This window comes from Dendropsophus ebraccatus, chromosome 9 (genome assembly GCF_027789765.1).
Source record: "Dendropsophus ebraccatus isolate aDenEbr1 chromosome 9, aDenEbr1.pat, whole genome shotgun sequence".
Classification (NCBI taxonomy): Eukaryota; Metazoa; Chordata; class Amphibia; order Anura; family Hylidae; genus Dendropsophus; species Dendropsophus ebraccatus.
This window is the reverse complement of record NC_091462.1, coordinates 112,343,495-112,362,611: the sequence shown is the minus strand read 5'-3', so window position 1 is coordinate 112,362,611 and position 19,117 is coordinate 112,343,495. Positions and strand designations below refer to the sequence as shown.

The 19,117-nt window shown below is 47.0% G+C and overlaps 1 protein-coding gene across 3 annotated transcripts; it reads right to left on the bottom strand.

Moving 5' to 3' along the window:
* Nucleotides 1–821: 821 nt before the first annotated feature.
* On the bottom strand, nt 822–17,842 carry LOC138801539 (sulfotransferase 1C4-like). 3 transcript variants are annotated; one of them, XM_069984462.1, is made up of 8 exons: nt 17,734–17,842; nt 13,353–13,544; nt 10,817–10,942; nt 10,625–10,722; nt 9,960–10,086; nt 6,901–6,995; nt 6,641–6,821; nt 822–1,191 (listed from the first exon to the last, which is right to left on the bottom strand). In XM_069984462.1, exons 2-8 carry the CDS (start codon nt 13,522–13,524, stop codon nt 1,079–1,081), a joined length of 912 nt encoding a protein of 303 aa, XP_069840563.1. In that variant the 5' UTR covers nt 13,525–13,544; nt 17,734–17,842; the 3' UTR covers nt 822–1,078. The 3 variants fall into 3 exon arrangements, with proteins under 3 accessions (XP_069840563.1, XP_069840565.1, XP_069840564.1); XM_069984464.1 differs by lacking the exon at nt 17,734–17,842 and adding an exon at nt 17,369–17,570; XM_069984463.1 differs by lacking the exon at nt 17,734–17,842 and adding an exon at nt 16,721–16,832.
* Between the last annotated feature and the right edge of the window lie 1,275 nt (nt 17,843–19,117).

Below are 19,117 nucleotides of genomic sequence, written 5' to 3'. Positions count from 1 at the left end.
CTTTTCTGCTCTACTTCTCACATAACCTCCTCAAGCACAAACAAGTTCAAGCACTAAAGTCTGTGTAAAGATTTATCTATTCTACCAAAGTGTATTGTACTACTAAGAGACTGTACAGTAAAGCTGTTATATTTTTATATCACTGGGACTCAGTCATTCTTTCTTCCGCATCAGCACCCATACACACTAGCCGCACACCTTGGGTTATTTTTCCCCTTTCTGTGGGTGGTGATACCGATAATCCGGGTGGGTAAGTTGCCGCTTAGGACTACAGTGACAAGAGCCCAAGGGACCCATCGCAGTCCTGCAGGGAGCAGAGAATGACTGATATGCGCTGAAGCTTTGCTTACCTGTCTGCCCCATTTCTGAAATCACCATAGATCTTATTTGTCTTGTGTATTTGTTAGTCCCCTTCTATCTTATATAATCACTGTGCCTCCTGGTTAAACAGCTGCTCAGAACTACAATTGCCAGAATGCGTAGCCTTTCTTAGTTCTCCATCACAGCCCTCCCACCCTGCCTACTCCCCATCCCACAGCACTCTTGCCACTTTCTTAGCCAGAGCTGCTGCAGAACATTGCACAGCAGACAATTTCTCCACACAAGGCTGCAAAAGCTTCTGTATGCCCTGTCTGCTCCTCTGCCGGTGGCATTGTTCAGCACATGGCAGCATTCCCTAAACACATCTCATTATTTCCTAAACATACCAATAAAGATATGTATGTATATGTGTATATGACGGGGAGGTGGAGATATAGACTGGAGGAGTTGGTCACAGATGGTGACATCAGATACAAGAACCAGACAAGCAATGAAAGTGATTTATGTCTTCAGGCAAAAATTTTATTTAAAAAATATCGGATAGCAGAATATCCCTTGAAGAAGTGGGAGGAGCTACAAAAATAGCTTTATGGTCAACCCCCCCCCCAGAGGTCAACTAGATCCATTATCCAGGGTGATTCCTTCTCCCTTGGCCTGGAGTGGGTGGTGATGGAGTTTGGGGTTAGTGGGGGTCAATGGTCCTTATTCCATCTGCTCCATATAAAATATACATCATATGTCATCTATTGTGGTTGTCTCATAGCTCGGTGCGGAAGTGCAGCCCGCTCCCCTCCATCTTCTTCTTGTAAACCTCATCAAATATAAGATTTTGGGCCACCAAGAAATGATTCTTCCAGTCCCCGACTTTCCCTGAAAGAAAGATACAACGAGGGGTTAATCCCAAGCAGATAAGGTTTTATAAGCATCCTTTTGTAAGTTGCCAAAGACAAGCTGGGACCTGTAGTTGTGCACACAAGTAGGTGATGGTAGCTAAAGTGAAGCCTCTGACCCTGGGGCACCTCGGCAGTGGACACGGTGGTAATGGGGGTTGTAAGGATTTGTGGGTGATGGTAGCCCCTTCCCCTGAGGTACACCTGTATACAGTGCCCGGCTGATCGCAGTGTGTCCTTGAGGTTATGTAGGTGCAGGTGTAGCTGGGACGTCGGGAGTGGCAGATGGAGAAGAGAGAGGACTGATCTGCAATAGGGAACTTTCAGTAGCAGATCATCCGTATGCATTACAGGGTTAGGGCTTATTCCCACATTCCAAGACACACTTGTTTCACGTAACGTGGGAATACTTACTGTTATTTGGAGTATGAGATGTCATCAGACAAGTCAAAAGTATTGATCACAGCTGGTCTCACTGTCGAGAACCCAATCCGATCCTGAGATACAGCCGTGGTGAGAGTGGTGCAGGTGATGGAGAATTACCTGACGGTGCAGCTGGTGGAGAATTACCTGATGTGCAGGTGATGGAGAATTACCTGACGGTGCAGGTGATGGAGAATTACCTGACGGTGCAGGTGGTGGAGAATTACCTGACGGTGCAGGTGATGGAGAATTACCTGACGGTGCAGGTGATGGAGAATTACCTGACGGTGCAGGTGATGGAGAATTACCTGACGGTGCAGCTGGTGGAGAATTACCTGACGGTGCAGGGAGTGGAGAATTACCTGATGTGCAGGTGATGGAGAATTACCTGACGGTGCAGGTGATCGAGAATTACCTGACGGTGCAGGTGGTGGAGAATTACCTGACGGTGCAGGGAGTGGAGAATTACCTGACGGTGCAGGTGATGGAGAATTACCTGATGTGTAGCTGGTGGAGAATTACCTGACGGTGTAGCTGGTGGAGAATTACCTGACGGTGTAGCTGGTGGAGAATTACCTGACGGTGCAGGTGGTGGAGAATTACCTGACGGTGCAGGTGATGGAGAATTACCTGATATGTAGCTGGTGGAGAATTACCTGACGTGCAGGTGATGTAGAATTACCTGACGGTGCAGGTGATGGAGAATTACCTGACGGTGCAGGGAGTGGAGAATTACCTGACGGTGCAGGTGATGGAGAATTACCTGATGTGTAGCTGGTGGAGAATTACCTGACGGTGTAGCTGGTGGAGAATTACCTGACGGTGTAGCTGGTGGAGAATTACCTGACGGTGCAGGTGGTGGAGAATTACCTGACGGTGCAGGTGATGGAGAATTACCTGATATGTAGCTGGTGGAGAATTACCTGACGGTGCAGGTGATGGAGAATTACCTGACGGCGCAGGTGGTGGAGAGTTACCTGACGGTGCAGGTGATGGAGAATTACCTGACGGTGCAGGTGATGGAGAATTACCTGACGGTGCAGGTGGTGGAGAATTACCTAATGTGCAGGTGGTGGAGAATTATCTGATGTGCAGGTGATGGAGAATTACCTGACGGTGCAGGTGGTGGAGAATTACCTGATGTGCAGGTGATGGACAATTATCTGATGTGTAGCTGGTGGAGAATTACCTGACGGTGCAGGGGCTGGAGAATTACCTGACGGTGCAGGTGATGGAGAATTACCTGATGGTGCAGGTGGTGGAGAATTACCTGATGGTGCAGGTGGTGGAGAATTACCTGATGTGCAGGTAATGGACAATTATCTGATGTGTAGCTGGTGGAGAATTACCTGACGGTGCAGGTGGCGGTGAATTACCTGACGGTGCAGGTGATGGAGAATTACCTGATGGTGCAGGTGGTGGAGAATTACCTGACGGTGCAGGTGATGTAGAATTACCTGACGGTGCAGGGGGTGGAGAATTACCTGACGGTGCAGGTGATGGAGAATTACCTGAAGGTGCAGGGAGTGGAGAATTACCTGATATGTAGCTGGTGGAGAATTACCTGACGGTGCAGGTGGTGGAGAATTACCTGATATGTAGCTGGTGGAGAATTACCTGACGGTGCAGGTGGTGGAGAATTACCTGACGGTGTAGCTAGTGGAGAATTACCTGACGGTGCAGGTGATGGAGAATTACCTGATGTGCAGGTGATGGAGAGTTACCTGACAGTGCAGGTGGTGGAGAATTACCTGATATGTAGCTGGTGGAGAATTACCTGATGGTGTAGCTAGTGGTGAATTACCTGATGGTGCAGGTGGTGGAGAATTACCTGATATGTAGCTGGTGGAGAATTACCTGACGGTGCAGGTGGTGGAAAATTACCTGATGTGCAGGTGGTGGAGAATTACTTGACGGTGCAGGTGGTGGAGAATTACCTGATGTGTAGCTGGTGGAGAATTACCTGACGGTGCAGGGGGTGGAGAATTGCCTGACGGTGCAGGTGGCGGTGAATTACCTGACGGTGCAGGTAAAGGAGAATTACCTGACGGTGCAGGTGGTGGAGAATTACCTGACGTGCAGGTGGTGGAAAATTACCTGATGTGCAGGTGGTGGAGAATTACCTGACGTGCAGGTGGTGGAGAATTACCTGACGGTGCAGGTGCTGGAAAATTACCTGGTAACCCAGGAAATAATTTTGACGTCTCTTGGCAGAAAATGCGGCCTAAACCAGACTGGAGATCAACTAAGGTAACAGACTGATAACATATCCTGAGAACTGTTACTCTTTCAGACCAGTAGAAGTGTGATGCCAATCTTCTCAGGCCATGGGAAAGCTGGTACACAGGGCTTTTGTAGAAGGTACTTGCAGGTAATGGACCTGGTCCTATGGGTAGACCATGGCGAATAACTCCTTGTAAGCTACTTGTGTTTGTTCTCTATGAACTAGCCTTCTCCTCACCTATCAATGCCTGCTCTACTCCTCTCAGCTAACTGGAAGCTGGGGGCTGGGTTCACACTATGTATATTTGAGGCTGTATTTGGTCCTCATGTCAGGTCCTCATAGCAACCAAAACCAGGAGTGGATTGAAAACACAGAAAGGATCTGTTCACACAATGTTGAAATTGAGTGGATGGCCGCCATATAACAGTAAATAACGGCCATTATTTCAATACCACAGCCGTTGTTTTAAAATAACAGCAAATATTTGCCATTAAATGACGGCCATCCACTCAATTACAACATTATGTGACCAGAGCCTTTCTGTGTTTTCAATCCACTCCTGGTTTTGGTTGCTATACAGCCTCACAAATACAGCCTCAAATATACATAGTGTGAACCCAGCCTTTAAGGCTGCGTTCACATGTACTGCATTTGCAGCGGATTTCACACAGCAAGTAATGCAGAAAAATCTGCAGCGATATGTGGTACAGTTATGCCCTATGGCCTCTGCAAAAAATGTAGCCCCTCTGCCTGATTACCTAATAAGCTGCTGGACCTGTTCATACATTACCTGCCCATGCTCCGGCTTGCTTCTCCGGCTGCTGGGTCACTGACGGCGCTCAGCCAATCAGTGCGCTGTCTCATTATGTTGCAGCAACTCCTTATAGCTCAATAGGTTCCACCTGCGCCTCCTTACCCTCCTTTGCCCGCAGCGTTACCTCTAGGTCCAAATGGATGCCTGGTGCTGCGGTCTAAGTATGATGGTGATCCTCTGCTTTGCTATCCCTAGCGATATGGTCCCATCTCTGTTGCTTGTTATTCCTGTCCATAAATCCTGCCAGTGACTACTGTCCCATGGTTTCTGGCCATGACTTCTGTCCTGCTGTGTTCCTGCCTGCTGACCTGACTATGTTATCTCCAACTGCACCTTGCCCGCCACCATTAGCAAGCCAAACCAAGTCTAGCGACCTGAGGGTCACCTGCCACAGCAAGTCCATCCTGCCTGGCAAAGACCAGCAGCCCCTTAGACTCCACTCTCTTGAATGGCTTATGGCATTGTAGTGGCGGGCCAAAGGATCCACGTCTCCAGACGTTACAGACAGTATGGCCTCCACTCAACCAATCACAAAAAATGCCAAGTGTACAGAGATACTGCAAATGAACTACTGTGGTGTCCCCACACGGGTGTTCCTTGTCTGACACCTGTCGCAAAAGCCTTATACTCTAAAGTAAGGTGGTGATGAAGATGTTTGAGTTTCGCCACCAGATGTCAGTATTTTATGTATAACCTTGTATACATGTATTGCACAGCTGTAGTCACTATAGGGTTACTGTTTCTTTGTATTTTGTGATTCTGTGGACCAGTGGAGATACTTCTTTCCTCTCTACCTATTCCTATACTTCCTCCTTTGCACACTTCCTTCTCCACCACTCACAGGGACTCTTACATGCCCTGTAGGAAGTAGTCACTTGGGGAGAGGAAGTGCAGCGTCAGTTTCCCTCTGATTCTCTTAAGGGAAAGGACACACACAGAACAGGCATCCCTGCTCTGCCAGGTTTCCTGTCCGGGACAGACTGGCTGTATTGTTAGTCAGAAACACACATGTATGGAACAACCAGAGACTTTCAGTTCCTATAGTCTACCTATTCTAACTATGCAGTGTTAGATCCCAAAAGGAGGACAAGTCAGAGATCGCCCCAGCCCACGCCATGAACCTCTCTGACCCGGATAGAGCAAAGCTACCATACGAAGGACTACGTACTCTATTTCACAGTGCAGGTGAAATCGGGACACCCCCAGACATTTAGTTTCGCCCAGGTAACCTAGTCTGGGGCTTGTGTCACCCTGGTAGGACGGGTCCCCCGACACTGCAGGGCCGAAGGTGGTTCAGATAAAACACAGGCACAAGTATTCGTCTCACAAGAATTCTTCTCTTCTCTAAAGTATTCTTCTCTCAAGTTCCGGCAGAGCACACTACTACCCTGGGTTAGGGCTCTCATGATAAACTCATCTACTCTTCTCTTCACTACTCAACACTAAGCTCCACAAGCACCGCTTCTCTACCTCAGCACTTAAAGTATCTCCCAGCACAGATCCAGTGAACACAAGTCTTTACCTAAAAAGTTATCCAGTACCAGCGTATCCTGTATCACAAGAAACTACCAGTAAAACTATTGTATTTATTTTACTGGGATTCAGTGATCATTGCACCAGCACCTACACATTCTGGCTACATACTCCTTGGGTTAATTTCCCCTTTCTGTGGGTGGCGGTACCAACAGTCCAGGTGGGTCATCTTCTCACTCTGGACCACTGTGACATGAGCACAAGGGACCATCACAACCCGGCAAGTCACCAGTACGGCCAGTCACCACTAAAAGCAGGTGTAACACCAAACCTGTGTGCTGAACTAGCACTGGCGTCATGACAGTACCATCATTGGCTAAGCTATATCATAACCACCAGCACAACATCATCCGGTGGCTCACCAGACTACACATGAACCAGAATGAACAGAGCTACATAGAAAGGTGGATACATGAGGTCATAATGGAGTCTCACCTTTCCTCATGAAGGGGGAGATGGACTGGTCAAATACAAATGATGGCAGGACACTGTAGTTGGTCATTGGGTTCTCCTTCATGGCGTTGAATGATGTATGGTGGCAGATGGTATCCAGAACGTCCTCTGTCAGCTCTTTGCCCAGAAATGTTGATACTTTTCTTATTTCTCTCTTTGGGTCCTGATGAGAGAATCCAGAGGAAAATGTGAGTTCCTGAGCTGAGTGTCCATCTACATTATATGGAGGTCACTGTCCTCACCTCAATCATGTCCTCATAGAAGACATAGAGAATCTGGTATTTGTCTTTTGCTTTCCACCATCCAATGACATGGTCAAACCAGCTCCCCCAAGGAACTGAAAGAAAGATATATTATTGGAAAATGGAAGCAGCGGTATTGTGAAGAAATTATGAGGAACATCTTAAATAAAGACTGATGAACACAAAATGTAAAAATGTAAGTGTATGGTGAGGAAATGCTGAAAAACAAGGTAAGGAAAAGTTGAGGAAAATGGTGAGAAATCCTCAGGACATGGTAGAAAAATGGTAAGATATATGGTCACAAAATAAGAATGAATCTGAACTTGAAACCATTAGGAACATGGAAATAAAAATCCAAGGAAGATGGTGAGGAACATGATGAAGAGACATTGAGGAGCATAAAAACATAGAGGGAGATGGTGTGGAATATGATATGGTGAGGAAATGCTAAGGAATACAGTGAGGGTATGTGGAGGACATGGTGGTAAAAAACATAATGAAAAACTAAAGGAAAATATCAGAAAGGACACAGGAATATGGTGAAGAAATGCTGAGGAACACAAGAAGAAAACTATAAACACCATGGTGAAGTGGTGAGAAACTGCTGAGGAAGGTGGCGAGAAGACGCTGAGAAACACAAGACAACAACTATAAATACCAAGGAAGATGGTAGTAAGTGCTGAGGAACATGGTGAAGAAACAGTGAGAGACATGGTAAGGAAATGAGGAGGAAGATAGTGAATGAAGACTGAGGAATATGGTTAGGAAATTGTGAGGAACATGGTGAGAAAGACTCAAAATTTTGTAAGGAAATGCTGAGGAGCTTATTGAAGAAAGACTGAGGAGGAACGTAATGAACAATCAGTGAGCAAAATGGCCAGGAAATATTGAGGCACCCGATGAAGATATACAAAATATATAAACAAAATGAGGGAACATTAAGTAACATAGTGAAGAAATTCTGATGCATATGGTGAATAAACAGTAAAGAACATCCTCAGGAAACGGGAGTGGGTGAGGAAAGGCTGAGGAACACCGCATGATAAATTAGATGGAGCATGGAGAGGAAAAAATTAGGACCATGGTGATGAAAAAGCTGAGGAACATGGTAAGTAAATGAGTAACACTGAGCAACACGGTGAGAAAATGCGGAAAATACAGTAGATAAAAACTGAGAAACATGTTGTGAAAACAGTGAGAAACGGTCAGAAATTCCTGGAAAATGCTGAGGAACATGGTGGAAAAGGCAGAGGAACATGTTGAGAAAACATTGAGGAATATGTTGAGGAAGCAGCTAGATGAAGAACATGATACTAAAAAATGTGGAGTGGAAATATTGACAATCATGATGATCATGGTGATCAGGCAGGGAGAAGGTGACCAAACAGTGAAGAAAATGATGAAGAAACCATGAGGATCATAATGTGGGTACTGTGAGGAATGTGTTGGAGAAATATTGAAAAATCAGACGAGGAAACAATGAGAATCATAGGAAAAAATCAGAGATATGGTATGGAAAGAGTGAGCAACATGGTGATGAAACATGCTGGGATTATGCCTATGAACATGATGAGGAAACAGGCCGAAACCAGGTGAGGAAATAGGAAAATCGTAAGGAAATTGTGAGGAAGGAAATGCTTAGGACCATGGTATAAAATGTTATATGGAAGATGGTGAGAAAATAGTGAGGAACACAATGGGAAAATGCTGAAGAACATGGTGAGGAGACTGATGATGATGGTAAGGAAACTATGAGGAATATATTGAGAAGAAAGTGATGTACATGGTGAGGAAATAGGGAGGAACATGGTGAAGAAATCCTGAGGGTCATGATGTGGATACGGTAAGAAACATGTAAAGGATACATTGAGGAATCTGATGAGGATCCAGTAAGGATTGTGGGTAAGAAATAGGAATATGGGGAGAAAATGGTAACAGAAGCAGTACAAAACATGGCGAGGAAACGGGGAGAAACATTGTGGTGAATAAATGTGGGCAATGGTAAGGAAACACTGAAAATTTGTTTAAAAAATGCTGAGGAACACAGTGTATACCAAGAAACCTGGTGAGATGCTGAGGAACATGGTGAGGAGATGCCGAGGAACATGGTGAGGACATGCTGAGGAAAGTGGTGAGGAGATACTAAGGGACATGGTGAGGAGATCCTGAGAGACATGATTGGGAATTGCTGGCGGCCATGGTGAGGATATGTTTAGGAACATGGTGAAGACATACTGAGGTACATAGTTGGGAGATACTGAGGGACATGGTGAGGAGATGCTGAGGAAAGTGGTGAGGAGATACTAAGGGACATGGTGAGGAAATACTGAGAGACATGATTGGGAATTGCTGGCGGCCATTGTGAGGATATACTGAGGGACATGGTGAGGAGATGCTGAGGTACATAGTAAGGATATACTGAGGGACATGGTGAGGAGATGCCGAGGGACATGATGGGTAACTGCTGACGACGATGGTGAGGAGATGCTGAGGAACATAGTAAGGAGATGCTGAGGAACATAGTGAGGAGATGCTGAGGAACATGGTGGGGAGATGCTGAGGGACACAGTGAATACTGAGGGACATGAAGAGGAAATGTTAACGTTCATGATGAGAAAACATTGATATAGTGAGAAAATTTAAAAAACACATGGTGAGAAATGGTGGGAAGTGGCAGAATACCACTGTGAGGAAAGATTGATCAGCATGGTGGGGGGATAGTAAGTACATGATGAGGAAAGACTGGTCAGCATGGGGAGAAGATGATGATGAGTTATATGGTGAGAACAGCCTTAGATGAAACCTTAGACCTCATTCACACATACGTAGAATCTGTCCACTATGCACCCATTCGTTTGGATGGCCCTATTCACACATACGGGGCCATGATATGTGCTGCAAAAAAAATGACTGGTCCTAGTACAGACCCGCAACTGTGGCACAGATTACTATTCATCTATGAACCGTGCAAATGTAGCCTGGTGTAGAATGGTGATGTGGATGCCGTGAAGAGCAAGGTGAGAAAGATCTAGGTCTAGGACCATGTCTGCTTTTTTTACCTTTTCCAGCTAAGAAGGTAGAGAAGTATTCATCCCAGGTCCCAGGGTGCGGCAGAGTCTTGTTCACCTGCTGGAAGTAGAAGTAGGAGACCATGCAGTCTTTGGCGTTCCGAGCAACGTAAATTACCTGAAAGAATAATTATGTTAGAGACCAAGTCAATACATTGTGGGAATATGTCATTCCTAAGAGCTTGTAGACGCAGAATGTGAACCATGGGCCCCGGAATAGTCACGTACCATACATGATGATAGATGATAAACAAAGCTAAATAAGACCACCACAATAGGACAACTTATACACAACAAACCCTTTACGGCCCCAAATATGTTGCATGGGTGCAACCAAATTGGACTTTGTGCAATGTAGGACATCAGCAAAGACCCAAACCCAGATGATTGTATTACATATATTCTGTGACCAAGGAAAGTAGGTGTCCGAAACGCGTTGGCGTGTTTTAATGTATCCGCTGCTTTTAAGGGATCTACAATAATTTGTGAATTTTATGGGAAGTGCGGGAATCCAGTCACTTTCTTTTGTGATTGTATGTGACACTTTGGAGGAATTCCCCTTTAAGAACTTTTCCTTTTACATTTTCAAACAGAAGAGTCGGAATATGAGGCATTGATTTTCAAATTGTCAATCTTCCTCTATTGTTCATGCTCACCTTGACGTTCTTCTCCAAAAAAGATGGCGGCACAAGCTGTATTGGAAGATGAGTTTTTAGGAGGCGCGGAGACTCCATAGCGCTAGCGGTGTCCACTCCTAATATGTAGGAAGATTAAAAAAAACAGTCACGTTTTGCTGCAGGAGAACCTTATACCTTCATCTTAGGTCATAGACCTGAGGGCTCTGTTACCTGTTGGCATGGGCTTTGGATGTATGTCTATGAAGGGCACCTTGACAAAGCACGGGGCCCGCATGCTCCTCTCCACGTCCCCGTTCAGCATGATCAGGTCCACGATCTCCTGCATCCACGTGGTTCCTGCAACAACACTTCAAGTTTATGGGCACTAAATTATCAGACCATAAACATCTACGTTATCAGACCTCACCGGTACCCATCTACACAGTGCTGAAGTGTATAGGTTGAAGTGCATCTGTAAATTATCTCCTGTTAACCCTGTCGGAGTTAAACATATCTAATATATTCAGGGTTTTTTTTAACCCTGCATAATATGTGCATACACTGAGGTTGTCAGTGAACTGGGTCTGTGAACTGGTGTGAACTGGGTCTGTTATTACTTTTTGTCTGACACACCCGCTTGCCTTTCAGCCTCCTGGCAATGCAGGAGTTACACTGCTCACTGCTAGCCTTGATCACTGCAGCTGAGCAGTGTAGTTTGATTGACACATGCCTCTGCCTGTCCGGAACCTTGAGGATCAGAGCGGCGGTCCATGGGGATCCGAAGCGGGCTCATAAATGAAAGCAGTGGCCAGGCTCTCATTGCTGGCTATGAAGGTTTATACCCTGATCCCAGCTCCCCCCTTTACTCCTGCGATCCCCGTTCCTAATTCCTCTGCTTGCTCGACTTGTTACCCGACCTCCCGTCTGACCTCTGACTATTCATTTGATCCCTGATTTTGTATTGCGTTGCCTGTTTGGTTCTGACTTGGCTTGTTGACTCTCCTTTGTTGTGCTTGTCTGTCTGTCTTGTTCTGTGTTACACTTATACAGTATAGGGTATAGGGAACGTCTTTGTGGTTGTCCGCGGCTGCCTAGGGCCGATAAAGGCAAGTAGGTAGGGACAGTGGGTGGGTTCAGGCCTAGGGCCCACTGTCCCGTCTTGTCCCTATCTCCCCATCCTGACAGAGGCATAAAATTGTGCAAGGGATAACTTTGTCTGTGCTGCCACTGGTGGATTCTCTGTAAAAGTGCGGGTCACATGACCTTCCTTTCCCAGACTTCTGCCTAGAAACCAATAGAAAGTCCCCAGTTTAAACCATCACTCCCCAAAGGGCTAAAAGAAACAGAGGCCCAGTCAGAGAGGTGTGAGATTGTGTACAGCAGCTTCCAAGCCTTTAGTTAGTCCTGGTTAGACTAATAAAGAAGAGTGAGGCCTAGGCGAGTGATTTGCAGTAAGCTTAGTTTAACTTGGGCCCTGATAGCCAATCCTGTTACTATCCAACTCGGGTCAGCTTTGGATTGGTTATAGTGAAAGACAGCACCATGTGTAGTTAAGAAGGTCCATTACCCAAGAACTGCTTCCAGTCCACACTAAAGAGCATCTGTCCATCTATTATATTCCAGGAGACAACAGTCTTCAATCAGACTCCTAATAAGCCTCCAGCCCGGGATGGTGCATAGAAGCAATGACCTTTACACCTTACACCCTGCATGACTGCAGGGAGGGGATAGAGAGGACTGTGCAGCTGTAACTGTATGATCGTGGTCCGGTCTCCCAGCTCCTGTTCAGACTTGCCAGTAAATCTGGGGTCTTTTCAAGGGGGTGGGGGTGAGGGGGTATGGTGTGGTGGTGTTATCCAGTCACAGTATGGTGGTATTGGTCAGGTCTGGTATGGCGGTGTTATCCAGTCACAGTATGGTGGTATTATCCAGTCACAGTATGGTGGTATTGGTCAGGTCTGGTGTGGTGATATTATCCAGTCACAGTATGGTGGCATTGGTCAGGTCTGGTGTGGTGATATTATCCAGTCACAGTATGGTGGCATTGGTCAGGTCTGGTGTGGCGGTGTTATCCAGTCACAGTATGGTGGTATTGGTCAGGTCTGGTGTGGTGATATTATCCAGTCACAGTATGGTGGTATTGGTCAGGTCTGGTGTGGTGATATTATCCAGTCACAGTATGGTGGTATTGGTCAGGTCTGGTGTGGCAGTGTTTTCCAGTCACAGTATGGTTGTATTGGTCAGGTCTGGTATGGCGGTGTTATCTAGTCACAGTATGGCGGTATTGGTCAGGTGTGGTATGACAGTGTTATCCAGTCACAGTATGGTGGTATTGGTCAGGTCTGGTGTGGCAGTGTTTTCCAGTCACAGTATGGTTGTATTGGTCAGGTCTGGTATGGCGGTGTTATCTAGTCACAGTATGGCGGTATTGGTCAGGTCTGGTGTTGCAGTGTTAAATGTGATACCTGGAGCCATTACCTACCAATCTACCAATCATGATGCTAATTGGTGAGTGAAGATGGGGCGACTTCAGGTTTAGCGCCTAGGGCAGCAGTAGCTCCTAATACAGCCCTGTGTATGACCACACAGTTCTCTCTATGATCGGTAGATAGAGATGGGTGCAGGGAGGGGATAGAGAGGACTGTGCAGTTGTATCTGTATAGTGCTATAGTTTGGCCTATTCATTGAAATGGTAGACATTGCCTCTAGTATTGGTGTAGTAGGTGGAGCTGTCAGTGTGGGGGGCGGAGTAATGAGCATCACTCACCGGCTTTAGGAAACGTTGCGACTAAGATATCGTCTTCTCGGGCCTGAAAGTTGTAGATCTTGTCCCAGATGTCGCAGGTGCTTTCAGGGAACAGGACGCCCTGGATCTCCCCCATTTTAAAGTCCATGTTCTTTATCTCCTCCGCTAATTTCTCCATTATCTCTGGATCCATTCTGGTTCATCAAATTACAGCTGTAAAAAAGTTATTTGGTGACTTCACTTTTTTTTTGTTATATCACATAGTATTTACTGAAATTTTTAGAAGACACAATAGGCCAGTGGTAACAAGAGATCATGGGGGAGATTTATCAAACATGGTGTAAAGTGAAACTGGCTCAGTTGCCCCTAGCAACCAATCAGATTCCACCTTTAATTCACACAGACTCTTTGGAAAATGAAAGGTGGAATCTGATTGGTTGCTAGGGGCGACTGAGCCAGTTTCACTTTACACCATGTTTGATAAATCTCCCTCCATGGCTCCATTTTTTCCTCCACTATGTTAACAAAATATAAGAAACATAAACCTATAACCACCCCCCCACACACACACACGCACGACCTCGCTCACTTCATAAAGAGAAACTTTTTCTATATCTTTTTTGTTTAGTCCCCAGGGGACATATACTGTATATGGGATCATTAGATCACAGATCATTGCAATGCTGCAGCATCGATGAGTATAACCATTGATCTGTTGGTACAGCCTACCTGAGGAAGACTTGCCTAGCAGATTTACGATGACTGGCGTACAAAGAGCACCCTGAGATTGTGATGCGGAGGTGCCGATTGGGCCCTTGACAGCTGTAGCATCTGTCAGCTCACTCCAATTGCAGCATGCAGAGGGTTAGGTTGCCGGGATTACAGGCACTGCTTCCCCCGCTGCACTTTCCTACAAGGGTCTCCAGTTTACTCACACCCCTCGCCCTGGCAATAAGCCGGGTGGCGGGGTTAGCCTGCTGCTAATGGACAACTGCTCCTTTACCCCAACCCCTCCTCTCCCTGCCCTCACCCTCACCTCCTTTGAAGTACACTCTATCCGAATCTACACCCCCACTAACCTCCAAGCGGCCATCATCTACCGACCACCAGGCACTGCAACCATCTTCCTTGACCAATTCAACACGTGGCTATTACACTTCCTCTCAACAGATATTCCTATCATTAGTGGGCGACTTCAATATTTCCATCAACACATCCAAATCAGCCGCCTCTAAACTCCTATCCCTAGCCTCCTCCTTCGGCCTAACACAGTGGTCCTCTATGGCCACTCACAAAAAGGGTCACACACTGGACACTGGAAGAAGACCCACTCCAATGAAGACTTCCAGACATACAGGAGACCACTCCTTGGGGGAGAGTTATCAAAGGGTGTAAAATTTAGACTGGTACAAACTGCCCACAGCAACCAATCACAGCTCCTCTTTCCTTTCACCAGAGCTGGAAGCTGAGCTGTGATTGGTTGCTGTGGGTAGTTTACACCAGTCTAAATTTTACACCCTTTGATAAATCTCCCCCCTTGACTTCAAATCTGCCCTCACCTCTGCTAAACAGGATTACTTTACTTCCCTCATATCTTCCTTATCTCACAACCCTAGGCAACTCCCTTCTCCGCCCCCCCACTGCTACCGCCCCCCATCTCTTATCTCTGCTGAGGACTTTGCCACATTTTTCAAGCAGAAAATCGATGACATCAGAGGAAGCTTCACCTTACAGTCCCCTCGGCCTTCCCTCATGCCTGCCCAGTGCTCTTCCCCACTAACTCACCTCTCCACCATCACGGAAGAACGTTTCTCCACACTACTCTCCACATCACATCTCACCACCTGCGCACTTGGCCCAATCCCATCCCACCTTATACCCAACCTCTCCTCACCACTTGTCCCAGCACTTACCCATCTCTTCAATCTATCACTAACTTCTGGCATCTTCTCATCTCCATACAAACATGCAACCATCACACCCATCCTTCCACAGCCATCCCTTGACCCTTCCTCCTTATTCAGCTACTGCCCCATCTCGCTTCTCCCCTTTGCCTCAAAACTCTTAGAACAACATGTCTACCATGAACTGTCCTCCCACTTTTCATCCAACTCGCTTTTTGACTCCCTGCAATCCGGCTTCTGCCCCCACCACTCCACAGAAACTGCCCTCATCACAGTGGCCAATGACCTGCTGACTGCCAAAACCTCGCGCCACTACTCTGTGCTCCTTCTCCTTGACCTATCTTCTGCCTTTGACACAGTCGACCATTCTCTCCTCTTACAAATCCTCTCATCCCTTGGTGTCACTAGCTTAGCCCTCTCCTGGATCTCCTCTTACCTCTCCAACCGCACTTGTAGTGTCTCCCACTCCCACACCACCTCCTCTCCTCGTCCCCTTACTGTTGGTGTTCCCCAAGGCTCTGTACTCGGCCTCTTCTCTTCTCCATCTACACCTCTGGCCTGGGACATATCATAGAATCCCACGGCTTCAGGTACCACCTCTACGCCGATGACACTCAGATCTACCTCTCTGGTCCGGATGTCACCTCTTTGCTATCCAGGATTCCAGAGTGTCTATCGGCCATATCTTCCTTCTTCTCCTCCCGCTTTCTAAAACTCAACATGGACAAAATAGAACTAATCATCTTTCCCCCCATCTCGCTCTAACCCACCATCTAACCTGTCAATCACTATCAATGGCTGCACTCTGTCCCCCAAGTCCGCTGCCTCGGGGTCACCTTTGACTCTGCCCTGTCCTTTAAACGACATATGCAGGCCCTGACCACCTCCTGCCGCCTTCACCTCAAAAACATTTCCAGAATCCTAACTTTTCTCACCTCTGACTCCACCAAACTGCTGGTCCATGCTCTCATTATCTCCCGCTTGGACTACTGTAACATCCTCCTCTCTGGCCTTCCTTTTAACTCCCTTGCCCCCCTCCAGTCTATCCTAAACTCTGCCGCCCGACTAATCCACTTTTCCCATCGCTTTACCTCTGCCTCTCTCCTCTGCCCTCCACTGGCTCCCATTGCCCAACATATTTGCTTTAAATTGTTGACCATGACATACAAGGCCATCCACAACCTGTCCCCTCCGTACATCTCTGACCTGACATCCCGCTACCACCCCTCACGCAACCTTCGATCCTCCAGTGACCTCCGTCTGTGGTCCCCCCTTGTTCGAACCTCACACAGCCGCCTCCAAGACTTTGCCCGAGCCTCCCCCATACTCTGGAACTTGCTACCCCGACACATCCGTCTCTCATCCACCATCAAGTCCTTCAAAAGTAACCTGAAAACCCATCTCTTCAAGCAAGGCTACAACCTACAATAACTCTGCATCACACTGTGACTGGCTGCACTTTACCTCCTGTTTCTCTCCCCGTACCTTATAGACTGTAAGCCCTCGCGGGCAAGGTCCTCTTCCCCATGTACCAGTCTGCCATTTGCCCTAACGTAATGTGTTTTTAATCTTGTATTGTTCCTGTTTGTTACCCCTGTCGCCTGTATAGCGCTCTGGAATGAAGGGCACTCTGTAAATAAATAATGATAACAGGCAGGTTTTGGCTGTAAGACACAGCAGGCGCCCATCCCATATGGGGTGGGCTTAGCGCCTGACACATCTCCATACCCAGATCCTTTCATACTTCGACGATGCGTAGCGCTTTGTGTAAACCCAACTCTCTACCCTAACAGTGACATCTGTGCTATCAAAAGTTCCAGGGGCGTATTAACTTTACCATAGGCTCCGGGCTGTTGACCAAGCCTGGGCCCCCCACCCCACTGTAACTATGGTAACAATAGCGCGGTGTTCATAGTACGGGATAGATAATGTTCTAATGTCCTGATTTGTGCAAAATTGTGGTAAAAAAAGCAGCGATTTTTTGCAAATCATGGCTGAACTGTAGCCCGGAGACATTACACCACTAAAAGTATAAGTCTTTTTGGGTGGCCATAGCCCCCCCTGGAGCTCAGGGCCCCGGGCTACTGCCCAAAGAGGACCTATTATAATCCACTACTGGCAAATTCTCCTAACCTGATATAAGAAGTTTCTGATTGTCCTCCCCCAGGACGTCGTCTATATACCGGAGCACACAGATCAATGGATTTGTGGGAACGTGAAGATCCAGGACAGTAAAGACAGAAAAAAAAGACCACAAATCCCCTTAGGTGCAGCATGGGGTGAACACTATAGAGAAGGACGCCGTGTTTATCTCCATGGGGCTAAACCAGACTCTTCCTGTGGCTGCTGAACGTGAAGTAATTCCTGCCTGTCTGTGCTTTCACTTCTCTTGGGGCACTTGGGTGAGATCAGTAATGCTGGCAGTGTCTGTGCCAGTAGTCATTGTGCCAGCCCTCCCCCACTCACCACCCTTGGTAGATATCCATGATATATGTTACCTGCCGCTTTATGACTTTCTTCCACTCTTTGTCCTTCTTCCTATTCTGTTTCTCTTCCACCTTCTCTTCGTATCTTATTCTTGTTTCTTATCCCCCAAATACCTCCCATCCCGGCTCTCCCCCAGTCCTGCCCCTCTTCAGTGCTGTTACGCCCTGCTGTGTTTTTTAGAGTTTCCTCATCTCCCTTTTATTAACCATACGGTGCCCAGCTAAAGTTTCATCATCAACCTTGAAAATACAAGAGAATGACTGGCGTGGTTTAGCTTTGCTCCTATGTGATTACTGTATGAGCAGTCAGATGGTTGAGGAGTGGGAGGTAACGCTAAGGGGACGATTACACGGGACGATTATCGTTCGAAAAATCATTAGATCGTTCGGATTTGAACGATAATCTTTTAGTGTAATAGCAGACAACGATTAAACGACTAACTAATGACTAACGAGAAATCCTTGGTTGCTCGATAGAATTTGGACCTATTTTTATCCTTGATCGTTTGCAAATCGTTTGCATGGAATAAGACGCCTATTCCACTGGAGCGATAATCGGCCGAATCGGCCCCATTTGGCCGATTATTGCTCAGTGGAATAGAGAAAACGATCAGAAGATGATCGTGTCATCGGCTGATCGTTTATTTAGGGCCAGACCTAAAATCATCAGTCCCCGGGAATAGCGGTGCGCGGCGTGCGACCAACGATTTGAGAAGCACCATACATTACCTGTCCGGGCTTCTCCTCCGCTCCATCTTCCTCCCGGTCTCGCAGCATCAGCAGCTCCGGAGCGGCCTGACTGAGCAGTCAGACTGCTCAGCCAATCACAGGCCAGGACCACCGCGGCCAGTGATTGGCTGAGCGGTCTGACAGCTCAGTCAGGCCGCACAGAAGCTTATGCTACGCCGTGGGACCCAGGGAGGAAGACGGAGCGGAGGAGAAGCCTGGACAGGTAATGTATTGCTGCAAGGACACCTGCAGCCCTCGCTTAACAATCATCGGGGCCGTGGAATAGGCCCAGTAATCTAGCAGATCGACGCTCGTTTACATCATTGCTCGGCCCGTGGAATAGGGCCCTAAGACATGGACAAGATGACCACAAGAATGATCATAAGTAGCGATCATCGTTCCGTGTAATTGGGCAAGCGTTTTCAGGTCGTTCGCCATAGTAGTTGTTTGAGGTTGTTTATCGTTAATCGTTGGAATAATCGATTCGTTTAATAGTTCCCTAAGGGTCTGAATGATCCACGATGCCAAAACCAGTAGTGTGAGAGCTCGGCAACGAATTCATTCATTATCTATGGGACGGCTGAACATCTCCAGGTGGAGCGCTCTGTTATGTGTGTAAGTCCCATAGAGAGTACATGGGCCGAGCGCACACCCTGATCAGTCACAT